Source organism: Saccopteryx bilineata, chromosome 1, assembly GCF_036850765.1.
Source record: "Saccopteryx bilineata isolate mSacBil1 chromosome 1, mSacBil1_pri_phased_curated, whole genome shotgun sequence".
NCBI lineage: Eukaryota > Metazoa > Chordata > Mammalia > Chiroptera > Emballonuridae > Saccopteryx > Saccopteryx bilineata.
In genome coordinates this window covers 349,380,612-349,403,704 of record NC_089490.1, presented here as the reverse complement: position 1 = coordinate 349,403,704, position 23,093 = coordinate 349,380,612, and the positions used below count along the sequence as shown (strand labels likewise).

General features: G+C 46.5%; 1 protein-coding gene and 1 pseudogene across 1 annotated transcript in view; both read right to left on the bottom strand.

Moving 5' to 3' along the window:
* Nucleotides 1–29: 29 nt before the first annotated feature.
* LOC136319588 (short transient receptor potential channel 2-like) lies at nucleotides 30–21,401 on the bottom strand (annotated as a pseudogene).
* XNDC1N (XRCC1 N-terminal domain containing 1, N-terminal like) overlaps nucleotides 19,892–23,093 on the bottom strand; it is a 40,412-nt gene continuing 37,210 nt past the window's right edge. Inside the window, exon 11 of the mRNA XM_066250700.1 lies at nucleotides 19,892–22,724. Coding sequence (XP_066106797.1) covers nucleotides 22,489–22,724 — 236 coding nt within the window. The 3' untranslated portion in view covers nucleotides 19,892–22,488. The remainder of the gene's footprint in view (nucleotides 22,725–23,093) is intronic.

The following is a 23,093-nucleotide window of genomic DNA, read 5'->3' as shown; positions in this document are numbered from 1 at the left end:
TGACCCCCACCCTCGCCATGGGGGCTGCTTTACTCAGTAGCTGGAGAAGGAAACCTCCCACTGCAGCAGGACCCCTCCTTGGTTCCTGAATCTTCCCCCGGGGCAGGTTCCCAGCCCACCCTGATTCCTGCTGCCTGTGCACTAGCACATGAGCTGGGGAGGAAGGACTAGACTCCCCAGGAGCTGGAGTCCCAGCTCCTCTAGTGTCCTCAAGCTCAGTTTCTGAAGCTATCTGGGTCCCCACAGGCCCTGGCACTATCAGCTCTGGTGTCTCAGCAATGGGGGGAGGGGGCTAGATTTTGGAACCTGTTGTGCAGTTTGGTGATGTAGCGGCCAAAGATGCTGGCACCATCCGGGGGCTGGGGCGTCCCTCCCTCTGCCAGTCTGCTGCACAGCAGCTACCTCACTTTGTAGTTGAGAGACAGTCTTGGTCAGCTCTGTGGGGGGTGGGGAGGAGCATTGATAGGAGGTCCTTCAGAAGATGAACCTGCCCTGTGCCATACCTACCCTTGACAGACCCCGAGGGGACATCATGCTTGGAGCTCCTGAAGCAGAAGTGGAGGAAGTGAGAATGGGGGTCAGGTGGGTAGGTGGAGTCTGGGGCAGATGAATCTGAATAGGGCCAGGTGGCCTGAGTTTAGAAGACACAAAGAGGGAAAGTCTGTGGGCCAGGGAAGGGATCAGGAGTCCTAAGGGAAAGTGTTTAATGGGTGGAGATTTGTACATCCGCCCCATCAGCCCTCTTTCCCATCTACACTTGCCCAGGTCATAGTCGTCCTCAGGGCCCAGTTCACATCCCACCTCCTGTTTCTCCAACTGCTGGTACTCTGTCCTTCTACCTTCCCAGGAGCTTCTCAAAATGATAGGCTCCTTCTCTCCTTTGGGTCCCACTGTAGTCTGTGTCTCACTTAGCTAAGCACTTTTTGCCTAAATAAGACAGTTTCTCTCATCCTCACCAGACTGAAAGCTTCCTATTTGCTCTATCTACACAGTCCCGCTCCCTCCAAGACAGGGCCTGGAACAGAGGGGACATGGCAGTGTATGTTGGTAGAAAGTATGAATAAGTGGCCTGACCAGGCGGTGGCGCAATGGATAGAGCCTTGGACTGGGACGTGAGGACCCAGGTTTGGGACCCCGAAGTCACCAGCTTGAGCGTAGGCTCATCTGGTTTGAGCAAAGCTCACCAGCTTGGACCCAAGATTGCTGGCTCGAGCAAGGGGTTACTCAGTCTGAAGTCCCGCAGTCAAGGCACATATGAGAAAGCAATCAATGAACAATTAAGGTGTCGCAATGTGCAACGAAAAACTAATGATTGATGCTTCTTTTTTTTTTTTTTTTTTTGTATTTTTTTTCTGAAACTGGAAACAGGGAGAGACAGTCAGACAGACTCCCGCATGCGCCCGACCGGGATCCACCCAGCACGCCCACCAAGGGGCGACGCTCTGCCCACCAGGGGGCGATGCTCTGCCCTCGGGGCGTCGCTCTGTTGCGACAGAGCCACTCTAGCGCCTGGGGCAGAGGCCAAGGAGCCATTCCCAGCGCCCGGGCCATCTTCGCTCCAATGGAGCCTTGGCTGCGGGAGGGGAAGAGAGAGACAGAGAGGAAGGAGAGGGGGAGGGGTGAAGAAGCAGACGGGCTCTTCTCCTGTGCGCCCTGGCCGGGAATCGAACCCGGGACTTCTGTACGCCAGGCCGACGCTCTACCACTGAGCCAACCAGCCAGGGCTGATCGATGCTTCTTATCTCTCCGTTTCTGACTGTCTGTCCCTGTCTGACTTTGTAAAAAAAAAAAAAGAGAAAGAAAGAAAATCATCAATTACCAAAAAAAAAAAAAATGAATAAGTGAATGAATAATGAATGAAGAAAATGAGGGGCCGCACTGCACAGGTTGTGGCTTCTAAGGGCAGGTAGGATGGGGCCATATATAACTGCAGGTTGAATGAGGGGTGTGAGTCTGGGCGTGGTGCATTTATCTCAGCCAGAAAGGAGCAAGAATGGGGAAGGCTTGGAGGTGAGAGACCAACCTTTCTGACAGGTCTCCTCAAACTCCCGCCGGGCAGTCTCTATGAAGCACTGTACCAGAGCCCTGATGACATGATGGTGGTAGGATCCCTGATCTCCTTCCCTGGTCCCTGCCCCTGCCCCTGCCCCAGGATTGGCCTGGGGTGGGAAGACAGGAGGGTGAGAGAGATTGTCCAGTCAGCCTTTCTCTAATTACTGCTCCCTCCCCCAGGCAATGGAGGATGGAGGCAACATCCGTGCAGATTTTTCTGTCCCGGAAGGTCACACATCTGGATCCTGGTGCAGTTCTGGAAGGCAGGAGGATAGAGGCTAGGAGCTGGGTGGTGGGATGAGGGTTGGGAGGTGGAGCGGGAGTGGGCAGAGACAAATGTGGAACAGGGCAGAGTTGGGCTCTCTCCTGCCACCATCTCAATCTTGGTTTTCCTGAGTTGAATTAGTCCAGGTTAGTCCTCACCTTCAAACTCTCTGCAGAGTGGGCAACTAAGGGATTTGGGAGGCTCCCTCACGGACCTGCTCATGTATATAAAATAAAAACCATTGTGCCAATTAGAATGATTGGTTCTGGTCCAGTTATGTCTCAGGATAGTACCATAAGGGCAAGTAGGACACAGAGGGCAGATAATTGAGAGAGAGTAGGAAAAGTGCTGGACTCAGAAGACAGAGGCTGAAATCCCAGCACTTCGCAGCTCTGTGCCTCAGGCAGGTTAGTCAACTTCTTCAGACCTGAGTGTCTCCAGATTTAAGAAGAAGATGGTAATAACGCCTCCTTACCAGGTTGGCACTTCCCTGGCGTAGAGGAGGAGCTCTCCAAATACTTAGGAAATAATTTTTATTGATCTAGTTTTATCTTCCCTCTGAATATTTTATAGTTAACATATTTACTTTTATAATATAAAAAAGCAGAGCATTTAATTAAATATTTAAAGAGGAGATGTGGAATTGACAGAGATGGGTCAGGCAGAGGTATGAGAGAGAATGATGGGCCCTTTCAGGAACAGAGCACATAAAGCATTTTTCTTATTTTATTTTATTTATTCATTTTTAGAGAGGACAGAGAGAGGGAGAGAGAGGAGAGAGAGACAGAGAGAGAAGGGGGGAGGAGCAGGAAGCATCAACTCCCATATGTGCCTTGACCAGGCAAGCCCAGGGCTTCGAACCGGCGACCTCAGCATTTCCAGGTCGATGCTTTATCCACTGGGCCACCACAGGTCAGGCAAGCATTTTTCTTGTATGAAATAAGGAATAAGAACTTGGGGATTCCATTTCCTGAGAATGCAGCGTAAGTGGGAGGGCACACCTGGTTGATTCATGAAGAACAGTCTACGAGGTGGGGTAGCTGGAAGAGGGTGCGACCTCAGTGCAGGTGCAATGGAAGACTGAGGAGACCCCAGCTGGCTGGTCTGGTGGGATCTGGTGGCATGCAGTGACTCTGCCTGACCACGAATGGGCACAGGGCCAGAGAACTGAATCCGACCTCAGGCGAAGAAGCTGAGTTGCATGCACCCTAGGGTGGAAGCAGCCCTGACATGTGTGCAGACATGCACTATGCAGCCTGGACAGGGCCAGGAAGTAGCCAGGGGGAAAAGGTAATTCTAGAATTTGGAGTCAGAGACCTAGGAGGATGACAGAGGTATCCCTGGGTAGCCTGGAGCCAGGATGTGGTGGGAACTGGGAACCTTTGGCATTGCATTTCTTGGGCTATGTTTTCTCCATGTGTTTGTACATGCTTTTTCCTGCGCCTAGAATTCCCTTTTTCATTGTATCTCCCCATCAACCTCCTGCTTAGCCTTCAGGATTCTCTTCTGCCTCCCAGGCCTCCAGGAGCTCCCTGGCCCATGAGCCTGGGTCTGGGACCTCTCCTCTGTGCTCTAGTAGCACAGAACTTCCTTCTTTCATAGGTGTACCTGTGCAATTACAGTCTGTTTCCTTCTGCTACCCAGCACCTCGAGGGACCACCATTATGTATATCTTTATTTCCAGTACAGGGTGAACAAACTATTGACCAGATAAGGGAAGCCTTCCTCCCCTGGGGATCCAGGGACCTCAGAGCTCCAGAGTTGGCCTGTTGCCCACAGTGCTGACCTGGAGGCCCTGGCTTAGAGAAATCCTCAGGTAACATGTTTTAAGGGGGAACAGATAGACCTGGCAGGAATACTGCTTTAAATTTTTCTTTTATTTATTTATTTATTTATTTTTATTTTAAAAAATAAAATTTACTTTTATCAAAGTTATATACACTCAGTCATTAAATGCTTACAATGAAAAAGAATAACTTCCCATCTCTCATCCCTTTTCAGTTATGTCCTTGAGTCAATTACTTTCAACACCTTCTATATTTCCTTGGGCATTTAGTTCTGTATTAATAAATAGTATGTTAATACTGCCATTTCTTGATTTACTTATTTTGGATGTTATCGAATTACTTAATTGTACTACAAGTAGATTTCCGATGCTTACCCATACCCTCTACCCACCTTCCACTCCCAGCCTCACTGCCACGTCCCCAGTCCTCCGGTATAATAATGTAATGTATTGTGGTTGAATTAGAAGTCTGGGGTTCTATTATTATGATTATGTAAATGTAATTTATTGCTAAGCCAAGTATAGTACCATAGTTGTTTTCAATTTTTAGGGGGGAATTTTTTCTTTTTCCTAGAGTTGATATCTTTTATTTTTTTAATTGTTGAGTTGCCTTTTTATATAAAGACAATTTTAATTTCTTTTTCATTAGCGTTCTTTACACTTCCATCAAAATTTTTTTCTAAGTCAATCAATTCTATGTTGTTATATTCCTCCTAAAGTCTTCCTTTCTAAAAAAGTCCATCTCCTTGCTTCTGATTTGTATTGACTGTTATTCAGTCCTGTGGTACAGCATTACACAGGGATGCTATAGCTTTTCTGGTTCAGATTCCCTACCTTAGTTTTGAGTTCTTTCAAATCTGAAAATGAATTCATTTAATCCAACCTCAATGATAGTTTAGCTGGTTATAAAATATCAGGTTAAAAACCTTTTTAAAAGCATTGCTCAATTATTTTCTATGACCCATATTCAATTTCTTCCTCTTTTTTTTTTTTTAATAATTTTATTTTTTTTAATGGGGTGACATCAATAAATCAGGATACATATATTCAAAGACAACAAGTCCAGGTTATCTTGTCGTTCAATTATGTTGCATACCCACCACCCAAAGTCAGATTGTCCTCTGTCACCTTCTATCTTGTTTTCTTTGTGCCCCTCCCCACCCCCTATCCCTCTCCCATTCCCCCCTCCCCCCCGTAACCACCACACTCTTATCAATGTCTCTTAGTTTCACTATTATGTCCCACCTACGTATGGAATAATACAGTTCCTGTTTTTTTCTGATTTACTTATTTCGCTTCGTATCATGTTATCAAGATCCCACCATTTTGCTGTAAATGTTCCGATGTCATCATTTCTTATGGCTGAGTAGTATTCCATAGTGTATATGTGCTACATCTTCTTTATCCAGTCATCTACTGATGGGCTTTTTGGTTGTTTCCATGTCCTGGCCACTGTGAACAATGCTGCAATAAACATGGGGCTGCATGTGTCTTTACGTATCAATGTTTCTGAGTTTTTGGGATATATACCCAGTAGAGGGATTGCTGGGTCATAAGGTAGTTCTATTTTCAGTTTTTTGAGGAACCACCATACTTTCTTCCATAATGGTTGTACTACTTTACATTCCCACCAACAGTGGATGAGGGTTCCTTTTTCTCCACAGCCTCTCCAACATTTGCTATTACCTGACGTGCTAATAACAGCTAATCAAACAGGTGTGAGGTGGTATCTCATTGCCGTTTTGATTTGCATTTCTCTAATAGCTAAAGAAGATGAGCATCTTTTCATATATCTGTTGGCCATTTGTATTTCTTCCTGGGAGAAGTGTCTATTCATATCCTCTTCCCATTTTTTTATTGGATTGTTTGTTTGTTTGTTGTTGAGTTTTATGAGTTCTTTGTATATTTTGGATATTAGACCCTTATCTGAGCTGTTGTTTGAAAAAATCATTTCCCATTTAGTTGGCTGTCTGTTTATTTTGTTATCAGTTTCTCTTGCTGAGCAAAAACTTCTTAGTCTGATGTAGTCCCATTCATTAATTTTTGTCTTCACTTCTCTTGCCATTGGAGTCAAATTCATAAAATGCTCTTTAAAACCCAGGTCCATGAGTTGAGTACCTATGTCTTCTTCTATGTACTTAATTGTTTCAGGTCTTATGTTTAGATCTTTGATCCATTTTGAGTTAATTTTTGTACAGGGGGAGAGACTGTAGTCCAGTTTCATTCTTTTGCATGTGGCTTTCCAGTTTTCCCAGCACCATTTATTGAAGAGGCTTTCTTTTCTCCATTGTGTGTTGTTGGCCCCTTTATCAAAAATTATTTGACTATATATATGTGGTTTTATTTCTGGACTTTCTATTCTGTTCCATTGGTCTGAGTGTCTATTTTTCTGCCAATACCATGCTGTTTTGATTGTCGTGGCCCTATAATAGAGTTTGAAGTCAGGTATTGTAATGCCCCCAGCTTCATTCTTTTTCTTTAGGATTGCTTTGGCTATTCGGGGTTTTTTATAGTTCCATATAAATCTGATGATTTTTTGCTCTATTTCTTTAAAAAATGTCATTGGAAGTTTGATGGGAATTGCATTAAATTTGTATATTGCTTTGGGTAATATAGCCATCTTGATTATATTTATTCTTCCTAGCTAAGAACAAGGTATATTCTTCCATCTCATTATATCTTTTTCGATTTCCCTTAACAATGGTTTATAGTTTTCATTATATAAGTCCTTTACATTCTTTGTTATGTTTATTCCTAAGTATTTTATTTTTTTTGTTGCAATCGTGAAGGGGATTATTCTTTTGAGTTCCTTCTCAGTTGTTTCATTGTTGGCATATAGAAAGGCTATTGACTTCTGTATGTTAATTTTGTATCCTGCGACCTTACTGTATTGGCTTATTGTTTCTAGTAGTCTTTTTGTGGATTCTTTGGGGTTTTCGATGTATAGGATCATATCATCTGCAAAAAGTGATACCTTTACTTCTTCTTTTCCGATATGGATGCCTTTTATTTCTTTGTCTTGTCTGATTGCTCTGGCTAGCACCTCTAGTACCACATTAAATAAGAGTGGAGAGAGTGGACAACCCTGTCTTGTTCCTGATTTAAGGGGGAAAGCCTTCAGTTTAGTGCCATTTAATATGATGTTAGCTGATGGTTTATCATATATGGCCTTTATCATGTTGAGATATTTTCCTTCTATACCCATTTTGTTGAGAGCCTTAAACATAAAATTGTGTTGTATTTTATCGAAAGCCTTTTCTGCGTCTATTGATAAGATCATGTGGTTTTTGTTCTTTGTTTTGTTGATATGGTGTATTACATTAACCGTTTTACGTATGTTGAACCATCCTTGAGATTCTGGGATGAATCCCACTTGATCATGATGAATTATTTTTTTAATATGTTGTTGTATTCGATTTGCTAGTATTTTGTTTAGTATTTTAGCATCTGTATTCATTAGAGATATTGGTCTGTAGTTTTCTTTTTTTGTGCCGTCCTTGCCTGGTTTTGGTATGAGGGTATGTTGGCCTCATAAAATCTCTTTGGCAGTATTGCTTCTCTTCAATTTTTTGGAAGACTTTGAGTAGAATAGGAACCAAGTCTTCTTTGAATGTTTGATAAAATTCGCTGGTATAGCCGTCAAGGCCTGGACTTTTATTTTTGGGGAGGTTTTTAATGGTTTTTTCTATTTCTTCTCTACTGATAGGTCTGTTTAGGCTTTCTGCTTCTTCTTGACTCAGTCTAGGAAGGTTGTATTTTTCTAGGAATTTATCCATTTCTTCTAGGTTGTTGAATTTAGTGGCATAAAGTTTTTCATAGTATTCTACAATAATTCTTTGTATATCTACAGTGTCCGTGGTGATTTCTCCTCTTTCATTTTGGATTTTGTTTATATGAGTTCTTTCTCTTTTTTCCTTGGTAAGTCTTGCCAAGGGTTTGTCAATTTTGTTGATCTTTTCAAAGAACCAGCTCCTTGTTCTATTCATTTTTTTCTATAGTTTTTCTGTTCTCTAATTCATTTATTTCTGCTCTGATTTTTATTATCTCCTTTCTTCGGCTGGTTTTGGGTTGTCTTTGTTCTTCTTTTTCTAGTTCCTTAAGGTGTGAAGTTAAGTGGTTCACTTGGGCTCTCTCTTGTTTGTTCATATATGCCTGAAGTGATATGAACTTCCCTCTTATCACTGCTTTTGCTGCATCCCATAGATTCTGATATGTCGTATTGTCATTTTCATTAGTCTGTATATATCTTTTGATCTCTGCACTTATTTCTTCTTTGACCCATTCATTTTTTAAAAGTATGTTGTTTAGTTTCCACATTTTTGTGGGATTTTTTTCCTCTTTTTTGCAGTTGAATTTTAGTTTCAAGGCTTTATGATCAGAAAATATGCTTGGTACAACTTCAATTTTTCTGAATTTGCTGATGTTGTTTTTGTGGCCCAACATATGGTCAATTCTTGAGAATGATCCATGTACACTGGAGAAAAATGTATACTCAGTCACCTTGGGATGAAATGTCCTGTAGATGTCTATCATATCCAGGTGCTCTAGTGTTTTGTTTTAGGCCACTATGTCTTTGTTGATTCTCTGTTTGGATGACCGATCTAGAGCCGTCAGCGGTGTATTGAGGTCTCCAAGTATGATTGTATTTTTGTCAGTTTTTGTTTTAAGATCGATAAGTAGCTGTCTTATATATTTTGGTGCTCCTTGGTTTGGTGCATATATATTAAGAATTGTTATGTCTTCTTGATTCAGTGTCCCTTTAGCCATTATGAAATGGCCATTTTTGTCTCTGAGTACTTTTCCTGTCTTGTAGTCAGCATTATCTGATATGAGTATTGCTACACCTGCTTTTTTTTGGATGTTATTTGCTTGGAGTATTGTTTTCCAGCCTTTCACTTTGAATTTGTTTTTATCCTTGTTACTTAGATGAGTTTCCTGTAGGCAGCATACAGTTGGATTTTCTTTTTTAATCCATTCTGCTACTCTGTGCCTTTTTATTGGTGAGTTTAATCCATTTACATTTAGTGTAATTATTGATACTTGTGAGTTCCCTATTGCCATTTTATATCTTGCTTTCTGTTAGTTTTGTGTCTTGTTTGATCCTTCTCTTTCGTTTTTCTATCTTTTGTTTTTATTTGGTTGTATTCCATACATCTTTCCTCTGTTGCTATCTTTTTTTTTTTTTTTTAATTTTTTTTTTTCATTTTTTCTGAAGGTGGAAATGGGGAGAGACAGTCAGACAGACTCCCGCATGCGCCCAACCGGGATCCACCCGGCACGCCCACCAGGGGCGACGCTCTGCCCACCAGGGGGCGATAATCTGCCCATCCTGGGCGTCGCCATGTTGTGACCAGAGCCACTCTAGCGCCTGGGGCAGAGGCCACAGAGCCATCCCCAGCGCCCGGGCCATCTTTGCTCCAATGGAGCCTTGGCTGCGGGAGGGGAAGAGAGAGACAGAGAGGAAAGCGCGGCGGAGGGGTGGAGAAGCAAATGGGCGCTTCTCCTGTGTGCCCTGGCCGGGAATCGAACCCGGGTTCTCCGCATGCTAGGCCGACGCTCTACCGCTGAGCCAACCGGCCAGGGCGCTATCTTTTTTATCACATGTGCTTCTGTGGTGGTTTTATCAATGGTGGTTACCTTTGAGTAATGAAAAGGGTCCCTACCCTGTTCATTGTAGCGAACTATTTTGTGAGTACTTTTGCACTGCATCTTCCTTTGCTACTGTTAATCTCCATCTTCTCCCCCTCTTTCTTTTTGTTGTTGTCACAATTTAAATTTGGTTTTATTGTGTTCTTCTTGGAGCTTTTACTTGTGGCTCTGTTTTTTTTTTGTTCTTTGTATCTGATTGGAGAACCCCCTTTAGTAATTCCTGGAGTGGGGGTTTTCTGATGATAAATTCCCTCATCTTTTCTGTATCTGTGAATGTTTTTATTTCTCCTTCATATTTGAAGGATAGCTTTGATGGGTATAGTATTCATGGCTGAAAGTTCCTCTCTTCCAGGACTTTAAATATTGGGGTCCACTCTCTTCTAGCTTGTAGAGTTTCTGCTGAGAAATCTGATGATAATCTAATGGGCCTTCCTTTATATGTTGTGTTCTTCTTTTCCCTGGCTGCCTTGAGAATTTTTTCTTTGCTGTTGGTTTGTGTCAGTTTCATTATGATATGCCTTGGAGTAGGTTTGTTGGGGTTAAGAAAACTTGGAGTTCTGTTTGCTTCTTGAACTTGAGGCTTTAGTTCTTTCCACAAGCTTGGGAAGTTCTCATCTATTATTTGTTTGAGTATGTTCCCCATTCCATTTTCTCTCTCTTCTCCCTCTGATATACCTATTATTCTTATGTTATTCTTTTTGATGGAGTCAGATCATTCTTGTAGGGCTATCTCATTTTTTTAAATTTTTGAGTCTCTCTCTTCTTCTCTCTGTTGTGCCTCAAGTTGCTTGTCTTCTATTTAACTAATCCTCTCTTCTATCTGACCTGTTCTATTAGCTAAGCTTGTTACTTCATTTTTCAGCTCCTGAATTGAGTTTTTCATCTCTGTTTGATTTGTTTTTATAGTTTCAATTTCCTTGGACATATATTCTTTGTGTTCATTGAGTTGTTTTCTGAGCTCCCTAAATTGCCTTTCTGTGTTTTCTTGTATATCTCGGAGGATTTTTAGTATTTCTATCTTGAATTCTCTGTCATTTAGCTCCAAGGTTTCCAATATATTAAATTTTTTCTCCATAGATTTTTCCTCATCTAGCTGTGTTACCTCTCTTTCTTTTGTATCCATGATATTTGATTTTCTCTTCCTTAATGGCATCTGAGGGTGGTTTTGTTGATAGTATTAATGAGATTTAATAAAGAATAAAAAGTTAAAAAAAATAAAAAAATAAAAAATCGAAAAGTTTTTTTTTTAAAAAAATTAATAATGAAATAAAGAAAAATAAAATAAAATAAAAATTAAAAAAAAAGGAAATTATTCCCCCCCTCTTTTTTTCCTCTCCTCTCCTCTCCCCTCTTTCTTAAGAAAATCTTGTGGTGGACTGTGAATTATAACAAACAATGCCTGTGATGGAGGGCCTGAATTGGGGAAAAGTAATAAAGGGGCAAAAAAAAAAAAAAAAAAGAATAGAAAAATAAAGAGCGTATGGACCCACAAAAAGCAAATAAGGAAAAAATTTGGGTCAAGAATAAAATGATTTGCTTTTAGGTGTTGGTTGTCTAAGAGTTATGAGAAGAATAAGAGGAAAACAGAAAAATGGGGGGACAAATTAAAAAATTACTATTGTATTTAGTGGAACAAGAACTAGATAATATGGAGAGCCAGGGATGGGAGCACTGCTAGTGAGTTAAAAAGGTGAAGTAAAAACCCCCCAAAATGCCACAAACATAAGTTTGAGTCCCAGATAAGATAATTTGTTTGTTATTGAGGTTTGAATGAGAGGAGATGTAAAGGAGAAAGGAAGAAACTAATATAGAGGGAGAAAAGAAAGAGAGAGAGAGAAAAAAAGAGGGAACCACTAAAAGAAGAAAAAAGAAAGGAGAGAGAGAGAGAGAGAGTTAAGGGTTTTAGAGTGCAACCCTCATAGAGAGAAAGGAAGAGAAGAGAAAAGATAATGGGAGATGTAACACTTATGGGTAGTGTTGTTCAAGGAGAGGAGAGAGTAAGACCGGTAGAGAGTTAATCGGCCAAATTGGAGGAGGAAAAAAAAGTATCAAGAATGAAGATAAGAGAAACAAACGAACAAATATAATAAAATGGGATAGGTTATAAAGTCTGCAGATTATTCTTGATTTTGAGAGGTTATCTTCTTGCTTTTTCTTTTCTCTCCCTCTTCCTGGTCGGTGACTCTGTACCCCGGGTTCTGCCCCTTTGGCATGCTCAGGTAGAGGTTTGCAGCTGATAAGTCTCTATGGCAATGTCATGTATTGTGCTTTAGTCTCGTTGGCAGTCGAAGCTCATTAGCATTTATAGGCTCCGACAGTGAGAGAGTCCGTGTTCCTGGAGCCTTTCTCCTAGTCTTTCCTTCCTCAATTAGTAGCCTGATAATCCAGCTATGGGGTTGCTGCTGCCTCTGCCTGGATAGTAAGAGGCTCAAAGAGCTGGCAACTCCCCACTCTATTTCCACTCAGCACAGGGCTCTGGGTAAGGCTCAGTCAGTCAGAGCTGCTAGCATAATCAGGCGGGCTTTCCGCCCACTCAAAGACCTCTGGCTCTGCCACTCTGTCCGGTAACACAAGCGGGCGCCCACTTCCGGGGCGCTTGGAGGAAACTCTCACTCACTGTCTGCGACCAGGATATCCGGCCAGCAGTCTCATGCTCTGAGTGAAATCCCTAACCGCAGGGAAAAGTTGCAGCGTTGGAATTGAGTCTCGCTCCGTCCCCGTGCGCGGCTTTTGCAAGGCGCTGGGGCAGCTCGAGATTCCGCTTTGGCCCACACAAAGGCCCCTGACTCTGCCCCTCTGTGCGATAACACGGGCGCGCACTGCTGAGGCACTCGGAGGAATCGCTCACTCCTTATCTGCGCGCGCAAACCAGGATATGAGGCCGGCCGCGTTTCCCTCTGAGTGAAACACCCTCCAGCACGGAAAATCTCCACCGTTGGAATTAGTTCTCCCTCCCGTGCGTGGCTTTCCCAGGGCGCTGGGGCTGCCCAGAGACTCTGCCCTCGGCCCACAGAAAGGCCTCTGACCCTGCCTCTCCGTGGGGCAACACGGGCACCCACTCTTGGGGCCTAGGAAGAAATTCTCGCCCACTAACTGCGCACCGACCAGGAGACCGGGTAAAATGGCCGCTCCGCTTGTCTTTCTTTGTTTGGGTTTGGCGTGAGTGTTAGCTTGTATTGCCCGGCTTGCCACAGGATCAGATTTTCCTCGGCTTGGATCTCCGTGCCACAGCCTGGTTCGGCCGTTTGTGTCGCGGCCTGGATCTATTCACCCCCTTTGCCTGCCTCAGTTTCTATATTCACAGTTACCAGAGAAAGCTGCCCTGTTTAGGTTAGTGAGGAAGGCGGAGCATTTCTTACTCCCTATTTCCTTCGGGGTTTGGTTATATATTTAGCCAATTTTTCACTCAATCATACCTTTGGGTGTATTGCGAAGCATCTGGAAGCTCCAAGTATAGGTTTTTCTGTTTCTGGTTGAAAATCTTGTTGAGTTTTGGGGGAGATTTATCGGTATCGCTTCCTACCCCGCCATTACTCTGACGTCATCTCTATTTATTTATTTTTTTAAGTGAGAAGAAGGGAGATAAAGAGACAGACTCCCGCACGTGCCTGAACCGGGATCCACCTGGCAACCCCTGTCTGGGTCTGATGCTCAAATCAACCGAGCTATCCTCAGCACCTGAGACTGATGCATGGACCAACCGAGCTATCCACAGTGCCTGGGGCTGGTGCTCAAACCAGTTGAACCACTGGCTGTGGGAGAGGAAGAGAGAGAAAAGGGGGAGAGGGTGGGGGAGAGAAGCAGATGGTCACATGGAAGAGCTCCCATGCCAAGCCAGGCTTAGTTAGGGAGCAGAGAAGGAGAGGTGTGTGACCCCCTTAAAGGCCTGCCCTCCCTTCTTAGGCCTCTGCCAGCCTTCTAGTTTTTCCAATTTGTGGGGCATTGTTCTCTCAGCTTCATAACATATTTTTCTGGAAAACATTCAACCATGTCTTGATCCAGTTTAAGGCAAAAAGTTTTGTCTGGAGCTTAGAGGATGTCGGTGGCTTGGGAGGAGGGTGGCGTGGACTACTGTTTAAGCTGGACACACAGGGGTGGAAATTTAGGAAATGGCCAGAGTCAGAAAGGGGAAAGGACATGCCATGTGAGAGAGTAGGAATTAGGAATAGGCTTTCTGGGGACACAGATGGAAAGACAGACAAGCCAGGGTTGTGCAGAGGAACGGGCAGAATGGACAACACAGTTGAAGTCAGGCCTGAGGTGAGGAGGACCAACAGCAAGCAGATGAGGTACTCACAGAGGTGGGGATTGGGGGATAATCTGGCTTCTCGGCTTTGCAGCAGGAGTAGCAACAGCAGATAAACTGGAAAATTCTCCTGAGAGATCCAGATGGCGGGGAGAGGTTAGTCAGAGGGCAGGGTCTAGGGAAGTGTGACAGGAGGTGGGCAGCGGTGCTGGGTGCTGGGTGCTGGGAGTGAGAACTCTGAGGTTATCACCTGAGAAGGTAGAAGATGCCCTTGGGGGAGGGCAGGATATTGAAGGGCTGGGCAGGGTCAGGCCCTCTTGCAAGTAAGACAGGTAGAGCTTGGAGAGAGCAAACTTCCATTCTACATCAGGATCATCCTGTGGGCCAGTAGGTAGGGGCTCTGCAAGGACCACTTTGGTACACAGCCCTCCTGCCCACTCCGCGTGCCTTGTGTCCCCCTATTCTCACTACTTGAGCCTCTTCTACTCAAGGTGCCAACCACTTCCTTGTCCCCATCCTTAACTTCACAATCGTCCCCTGCCCATGTTTCCCCTGCCTGCCTCCCTCTCTCCTCCCTTCCTCCCCATTATTCTTCATCCTTCTGACATCTAGTTCTTGCCTAGAGACTTCTCCAGCCACAAACCCTCACCTTGCCATTTCCTCCCTTTCCCTTTTCATGCTCCCACCTATGTTTCTGCAACACACCCTTCCTCCCAACTATCAAGCAGAGAGAGTACTAGACTTGTGTGTGGAGAAACTGACATGACTAAGACCCTTATTTACAGATGAGGAAAATGAGGCCTCAAGAGGAAGACTTGTCCCCAGCCACAAAACAGTAGTGGAGGCAGAGCAAGAACCCAAGTGCCTTGATTCCTTGTATCCTATTTTCCTCTACGCATCTCCCCTCTCCTCCCTGGCCTAAGCTGGCCTCAGTTCACGCACCTCAATCTTCTGGAAGAAGTTGGTGATCATGGCAATGAGCATGCTGAGCAGCACAATGACCATGATGATGGTAAGGATGACATAGAGGGCCCGGCCCACAAAACTCAGGCACCAGAAACTGAGGCATGTCTCCCACGCTGTGCTCCTCCATGCCAAACATGGTCCAGAACAGAAACTGGAATGTCTCGTTGAAACTGGCACATTGGGACAAAGCGTGGGATGTGAGGGGTGGGAGATGAGCCTGAGTGATACCCAGACATGCTCCTTCTCCCCCCCCACCAGGACCCAGCCAAAGGTGTTCTGCTTCTGTGAAACCATTTGGACTACCCCGGCTCATACAGACACTTGGCATTTCTGAGCTCCAGCTTTCATTCCTTCAGTCAACCAATATTTCTTGAGCACATAGTAGTGCCATACGGCCCGTGAACAAGACAAGCATGGTCCCTGTCCTCAAGGACCTTACATTCTAGGGCAGTGGTTGGCAAACCATGGGTCGTGAGCCACATGCGGCTCTTTAGCCCCTTGAGCAAGGCTCTTCCACAAAATATTGTACCACGTATGGGCGCAAAGGCCAGTTTAGGAGTACCCTAATTAAGTTAATAACAATGTACTTACTTACTTATATAGTTTAAGTTTAAAACATTTGGCTCTCTTGCCTGACCAGGCAGTGGCACAGTGGATAGAGCATTGGACTGGGATGCGGAGGACCCAGGTTTGGGACCCCAGGGTTGCCAGCTTGAGTGTGGGCTCATCTGGTTTGAGCAAAGCTCACCAGCTTGGACCCAAGGTCACTGGATCCAGCAAGGGGTTACTCAGTCTGCTGAAGGCCCATGGTCAAGGCACATATGAGAAAGCAATCAACGAACAACTAAGGTGCCACAACAAAGAATTGATGATTGATGCTTCTCATCTCTCTCCATTCCTGTCTGTCTGTCCCTATCTATCCCTCTCTCTGACTCTCTCTCTGTCTCTGTAAAAAAAAAATAATAAAAGTAAAAAAAAAAACACACACACAAAAAAAACATTTGGCTCTCAAAAGAAATTTATTTTCTTTCTTTCTTTTTTTTTTTTTTTTACTTTTTTTTGTCTTTTTTGTATTCTTCTGAAGCTGGAAACGGGGAGGCAGTCAGACAGACTCCCGCATGTGCCTGACCGGGATCCACCCGGCACACCCACCAGGGGGCGATGCTCTGCCCATCTGGGGCATCACTCTGTTGCGACCAGAGCCATTCTAGCGCCTGAGGCAGAGGCCACAGAGCCATCCCCAGCGCCCGGGCAAACTTTGCTCCAATAGAGCCTTGGCTGTGGGAGGGGAAGAGAGAGACAGAGAGGAAGGAGAGGGGGAGGGGTGGAGAAGCAGATGGGTGCTTCTCCTGTGTGCCCTGGCCCAGGAATCGAACCCGGGACTTCCGCACGCCAGGCCGACGCTCTGCCACTGAGCCAACCAGCCAGGGCCTTCAAAAGAAATTTCAGCCTGACCTGTGGTGGTGCAGTGGATAAAGCGTCAACCTGGAAATGCTGAGGTCGCCGGTTCAAAACCCTGTGCTTGCCTGGTCAAGGCACATATAGGAGTTGATGCTTCCAGCTCCTCCCACCTTCTCTGGCTTGTCTCTCCTCTCTCTCTCTCTCTCTCTCTGTGTCTCTCCCTCTCCTCTCTAAAATGAATAAATAAAAAAAATTTTAAAAAAATTTAAAAAAAGAAATTTTAATCGTTGTACTGTTGATATTTGGCTCTGTTGACTAATGAGTTTGCCAACCACTGTTCTAGGGTAAGAATAGGGGGTAAGATAGACACTAATTAGAGCAACATTTTAAAGTGTGCTAAGTGCGATGAAGCAGTAGTACACACAGGCTGTTATGACCTAGTCTGGGAGGTGGGAAAAGATTATTTGAAAAGCATTCAAGCTAAGCTTAAAGATCCATGGTAATCAACGAGGGGAAAGGGAAGGAGATGTGAAGGGTGTTCCCAACGCAGGGAGGCCTGAGAACATTGAGGAGCTGAGAGAACGCCACATAGCTGGTCTCAGAGGGCAAAGGAGAAGCTTGTGAGATGTAAGTAGGGACCAAGCATGTCATGCAGGACCTTGTAATATACCGTATGTCCCTATGTATAAGATGTATATTTTTTTGAAAAATTTGGAATCTAAAAACTGGGTGCGTCTTATACGGTGGTTGTAGAAGTGTTGTATTTCAAATGCCATAAGATGGAACTGAAGACGAGGCAATATATGAAGACAGTGATTCGTCATCAGACACAGATGAGGACAAGCTAATGGATGGGAGTTTTGACAGTGATGAGGAGTTGTATGAATTTTATGATGAATAACACTTGAGTTCAATAACTTTATGTAATACATTTTCTTTCAAATTTTGGGCCCCAAAATTAAGGAGCATCTTATACATGGGAGCGTCTTATACATGGGGAAATATGGTACAGAAGAAATCCTTGCTATGGCCTGTGAACATTAGGAAGCTATGAAGAGTTCTAAGCAGGGGGGTGACACCTGATTTTCATGTTGGCTACTGTGAGTAGAATGGAAGGGAAGTGGATAAGAGAGTGGGGGCATGGAGACCAGTTAAGAAACTGTTGCCACAGGAAGTAAAAAAAAAAGAAAGGTAACTGTTGCCATGGCCTGGGTCTGATGGCAGGGCAAGGGATCAGGGTTGGGCAGGGGGTAGTGGTTAGTAGGGCCCAGCTGACCCGCTTCTGGGTATAATTGATGGCCAGTCGCAGTCTCGCTAGACTGGGAATGCCTTCCTCAAAGACCTGGGCCAGGCCCTCGGCCTCAAGCTCAGTCTCGGCCTGCTGTCCTCACTTGGGTCGTTGAGCACTGCAGTGACCTTGCTCTGGTTCCGGCACATGCCCAACAGTTCAAAGCCGTAGTCCTGGCTCAGCGACTGCAGGACAATATACTCGGGCTGCAGGGGAGCAGGTCCAGGTGTGTCTACCACCATGTGGACTCAGCCCCAGTTTTAGCCACTGCCCTCCCCACAGTGGGCCTGGGCCACCTCTGTCCTGCCCTTGGCCGATCACTCCCCACGTCTGATGTTACCCTGGGTCAGCCATTCCTTTCTCCTCCTTGTTGTAATGAGGTACCTCCTGTCAGTTTAGTGTATCTGGTGCTGCCTGTCTCGTCACTAAGTCATGTCAGCCCAAACCCCTCTGCCACCTATGCCCATCCCTGTACGCCCCTTTCCTAACTCCTATTTCCTGTCCCACTCCTACTCTCATGCCTTTCTCTTGTTCATTTACTTAACTTTCCCGAGAGCCCTTGCTGGCCGTTTGACGAGAGGCAGACACAAATAAGGCAGATCTTGCCTCCACTTTACCCATCCTTTCCTTGGTTTGACCTGAGGCCCTAACTCCAGAGAGAATACAGCCTAGGATTTTGGGAGGCCAGGTCCAAGTCCCAGCCCTGTCCCTCAGTGGTGTCACATTGGGTAAGGTTCTTCTGTTTTCCAGGCCTCAGCTCCCTTGCCTGAAAAGGGGGGTGGTAATTTCTGCTGCCTCCTTCCACGAGCTGCTGGGAGAATGGAGAGACCATCCTTTGGAAAGGACTGCTTACTGCTCCCTCCTCATGGTCAGACCCTTCCACTGCCCCAGTGAAGTAGCAGGCTCCTTCCCCAGCTCTCCTGGCACAGGTCATATCCTGCCGCAGGCCTTGCTTTCATATCCTCGTCTGTTTCCCCACCTAATGAGCATGGGGACCGAGTCTGCCTGGCACAAAGTGGACATCAGTGAATGATGCATTGAACTGGATAGGTGGTAGTCAAGGCCCCTGACCAGTCCGTCTGCAGGTCCCTCAAACACTCACTGTCCTGCACAGGTCCCTGCATGCCTCACTGTGTCTACTTTTGCTACCTGAGAGCCCCACTCTACTTGTATTAAACCACTTACTTGTGTAGCCAAGATCAATTCTGCTTCTCCCAAGGAATCAGTCATGAACACAAGAGCTGTAGCTTCCTGACTTCCTTTTCCTGGGTGTTGGAAGCCCTTGTAGTACCATCCACATAGGCATGAACGAAGAGGAGCATCCTGGGAGTGCCTTGTCTGCCTCTCTCTGCCCTCCCCCTGCTTGTGATCACAAGCTTGAGGCCCCAATGTGCCACACTCTAGGTGAGACCACGCAGTAGGTGTTCAGAGAAGACAGACGGTACTATCTTCTGTCTATCCAGCTGCTTCCCCCCCCCAAAGTTAGAAGTGGGGAGACAAACAGACTCCCGCATGCCCCCGACCGGTATCCACCTGGCATGCCTAGCAGGGGGCGATGCTCTGCCCATCTGAAGTGTTGCTCAAGTTGTGGCCGGAGCCATTCTAGCATTTGAGGCGGAGGCCATGGAGCCATCCTCAGTGCCCGGCCAACTTTGCTCCAATGGAGCCTTGGCTGCGGGAGGGGAAGAGAGAGATAGAGAGGAAGGAGAGGGGGAGGGGTGGAAAAGCAGATGGGCGCTTCTCCTGTGTGCCCTGGCTGGGAATCGAACCCGGGACTTCCACATGCCAGGCTGACGCTCTACCACTGAGCCAACAGGCCAGGGCCTGTCCAGCTGCTTTTTATGTTTGTCTGTGTTCTCTCTTCTCTCAGACCCAGAGTGCCCTGAGGGTAGTGTCTCTGCCACTCCCATAAGATAAGGTGCTCCTAAAGTTAAAGCTCTCTGCCATTAGAATATATCCCCTTTGGGCCTGACCTGTGGTGGCACAGTGGATAAAGCATCAACCTGGAAACGCTGAGGTTGCCGATTCAAAATCCTGGGCTTGCTTGGTCAAGGCACATATGGGAGTTGATGCTTCCTGCTCCTCCCCACTTCTCTCTCTCTCTCTCTCTCCCCTCTCTATAATGAATAAATAAAATCTTAAAAAAAAAAAAAAAAAAAGAATATATCCCCTTCAAGGCAGGATTCTGTGACATCAACCCCTGCCCCCAAGCAAAATGGAGGTTTCCTTAAAACAGAATGGGGTCTCATCATCTGTTTTATTCCAGTTCCCAGAACACCCACCACAGGACCAACCATGCCCTGGTGGAAGTACGGATACCAGGCATTGAGGGTAGGGGAAGCATGAGAAACTAACCTTATACTCAAGACCCTGGCATGAAAGATGCCTGAGCTTGTGGCCGAGCTGGAAGGCAGCCAGCACGGAGTCCTCACTGGCCCGTGAGAGGTGGGCCCTGCTGGCAATGCCACGGTAGGTGTTGATGCGGGACAGGGAGAACATCAGCAGGTCACAGCAGTGGGCGTTGCTGCACTCAAGGCAGCAGGCACAGGAGGCTGGGTGGGCTGGGCGATGATGTGGCCCTGCTCCATAAGAAGCTGTGCTATCTTGTACAAGTCCTTCTGGCAGGCCAGGGTGAGTGGAGTGACACCAGGTGCAAAGCAGAACCATCTACTGATGAGTCAAAGAAAGCCAGGGAGAAAGACCTGGTGTCCACTTTGCAGCCCTTCTTCCGTTCCCGCCAGCCAGCAGGCGATGCGCCACTGCTGGCTGCTATGTGTCCACGGCCACGAGCAGTGCCTCATGGATCTGCCAGAGTCAAACTTGACAATGGTCAACAGCACACAAGTGATGGCCTCGCGGGCCAGGAGGATGGCCAGATCGAGAGCTTCCCTCCAGGAGTGGTCCCTGGCCCCCTGTACACCCTGCAGGGACCCGCTGCCTGTGGCCTCGACCCGATTCCAGTAGCTGCGGCACGAGGCCCAGCTGCCCCTCCTGGACGGCAGCCAGGAATGGAGGCGGGAACTTGAGCTTTTTGTTCACGACCTTGGTCCAGTTAGGTTGTGGCTGGTGCAGGAGTGCAGATGTTAGGACTCGGAGTTTCTAACCCCATTTGTTTTGGGGCCTCCCTCTCGTTCCCACTTTCGAGCCTTTAACCCTCTATCCCCAGTCACCATATTCTTCTTTGTCCCAAACACATACTAACAAAAATTTTAGTTACCATTTTATTATGTGGGTTCTCAGGTTAAGAAAATACCAGGACTGGGTCTGATTGGGGGCTCCTTCTCCAGCACAACTTCCATCCTCACAGGAACCCACACATCTTGGGGCCAAATGCGGGCACACCGAGCAGGTGGATGGGACTGCACAGGAGCCTGCCTGCCTTGTCCCAGGAGCTGTACAGAACCCCGCTCCATCTTGTTGGCTTCGTCTCCCAGCTGCTCAACCCTCTGGAAGTCCCAGAGCGTCTGAAGGACACGTCCAGACACGTCCACATAGGGGGGTCTTGAACTGGGCTTCCCCAAGTCCCTCAGCTCTGTCCAGGCCTTGTAGCAGGACACACTCCTCCGCCACCAAGCTCCCCCACTGCCTGCCTCTCCCTCCTCCTGCTCGGGGTGGTGATTCCCGCTCAGTGCTGTGTCCCTATCTCTTGCCAGGCCCAGCCCATGCTCAGTGCTCTTTTCTTTTGGGCCCAGGCTCAGGGCTCCACGGGCTCTTCCCCTACCCACATGGTCACAGCCACCACCTGCATGGCAGCTAAGATGTCCCTGCCACCCCTTTGGTAAATTTAATGTTTTAATCATGGCCAGAAATGGGACCAGGATGGGGGAAGGTGGGGAGCAGAAGTCCTCTTACCATGAGGGGGGTCCATGGCTGTGCCACCTCTGCTGGCACGGACTGAAGGCCAGAATGCCTGCTGCCCGCTCCCCTGTGTCCAGCTGCCTCTTTCCTGTTCATTCAGAACCTCGCCCCAGGCCCTCCCTTTGCTGGGACCAGCTGCTGCCCCTCAGCCCTGTACCCTGGAGACCAGGGGAACTGATGTTAGTGCCACACAATTAATCTTCTGGGAAAGGGGAGAGAGGACATAGTTGCTAAAAAAAAGAGGAATAGAATTTAGAAAGTCATAGCTGGAGGGGACCTTAGAGACCCTCTGGTCCAACTGCCTCCAGGTGGGGACAAAGATTTGCCCAAGGTTCCACGGCCAAGCCTAGAACCATTCCTTAGTCATTAACGCATCTGAACCCTGTGATGGCTCTGTGAGCAGGGCAGGGGCTTTATCTTCTCTGTTACTGAGGGTCAATTCTGGGCCCAAGATAAATAACTTGCTATAAGTCACACAGCACCATGGTAATCTGATTATATCTAGAAAGAGATCCCACAAAAACATAGAGAAAGTTAACTTCAGGTCAGTCTCCTGCTCAAAAGTCACATTCCTAGTACACCATGGGGTCTTATTTACAAAACAGTGCCTCTTTTCACAGGGCCTCAGTTTTCCTTTCACGAAAATGGGCACAAGCAAGCATACCACTCACTAGGGGAAGATATCTGGACTGGGTTCCAAAGCCCTAGAGAGATCACCAAATCTGCACCAGAAGTTCCAAAGGGAGAAAAGGATGAAACTGTCCTTGGGACAATAAGGTGCCATGGTGACAGAAGCCTTGACAACTGGGAGTAGGGCGCAGGCTGGGCCCAGAGGTGCCCCCAGGCAGAGTCTTGAGGGAATGAGTGGAGGGAAGCAGAGAGAGTCTTGGCCTCATTAGCCCTGCTTGGCTGTCAAGAAATCCACTCCCAGTTTTAGTCACAGAGGACAAGGGACCAAAACCATAGGACCTCATGGCTCATGCCTGAGAGACCTCCCCACACACGCTGGCATGTTCTTCCACTTCTCCTGCTGAGAACTGCAACTGGCAGATAGGGCACTGGACCCAGGAGACGGGGGAAGAGCTCTCTGAGGAGGATATCCACAGTACAGATGGTGATGAAGGCGGTGACGAGGAGGGAGAGGCCAGGTGAGGCGGGGAGGGCTCCCCACAAGTAGCAGCATGCAGGGGAAGAGTCTCAATGCTGAACGAGCCTAGGGGGAGACAAAGAGGTAAGGGAAACTGAGCCTGCTCCCAGGCAGGGTGCCACCCAAGCAGCCTGTCACAATACAGCGTTTAATAGGAACTTAATATTTGCATGGAGACACTATCCAGTCATGAATCCACTAAACATTTATCAAGTGTTTATTATGTGCCTGACACTGCTCTAGGACCTGAGGCATTTAAACCCAGGCCTGTCCTTAGGGACTGCAGAGTTAGGGGTAAAGACAAGCTATGACCACAGGTAACTATGAACAAAGCAGAAGGTGAGAGAAGTGCTGAGCTCAAGGGAATGGGAGAATGATGCAGGAGCTCTGCTGGGAGAGATGATCTGAGGTTAAAGACTTGGTAAATACGTAACA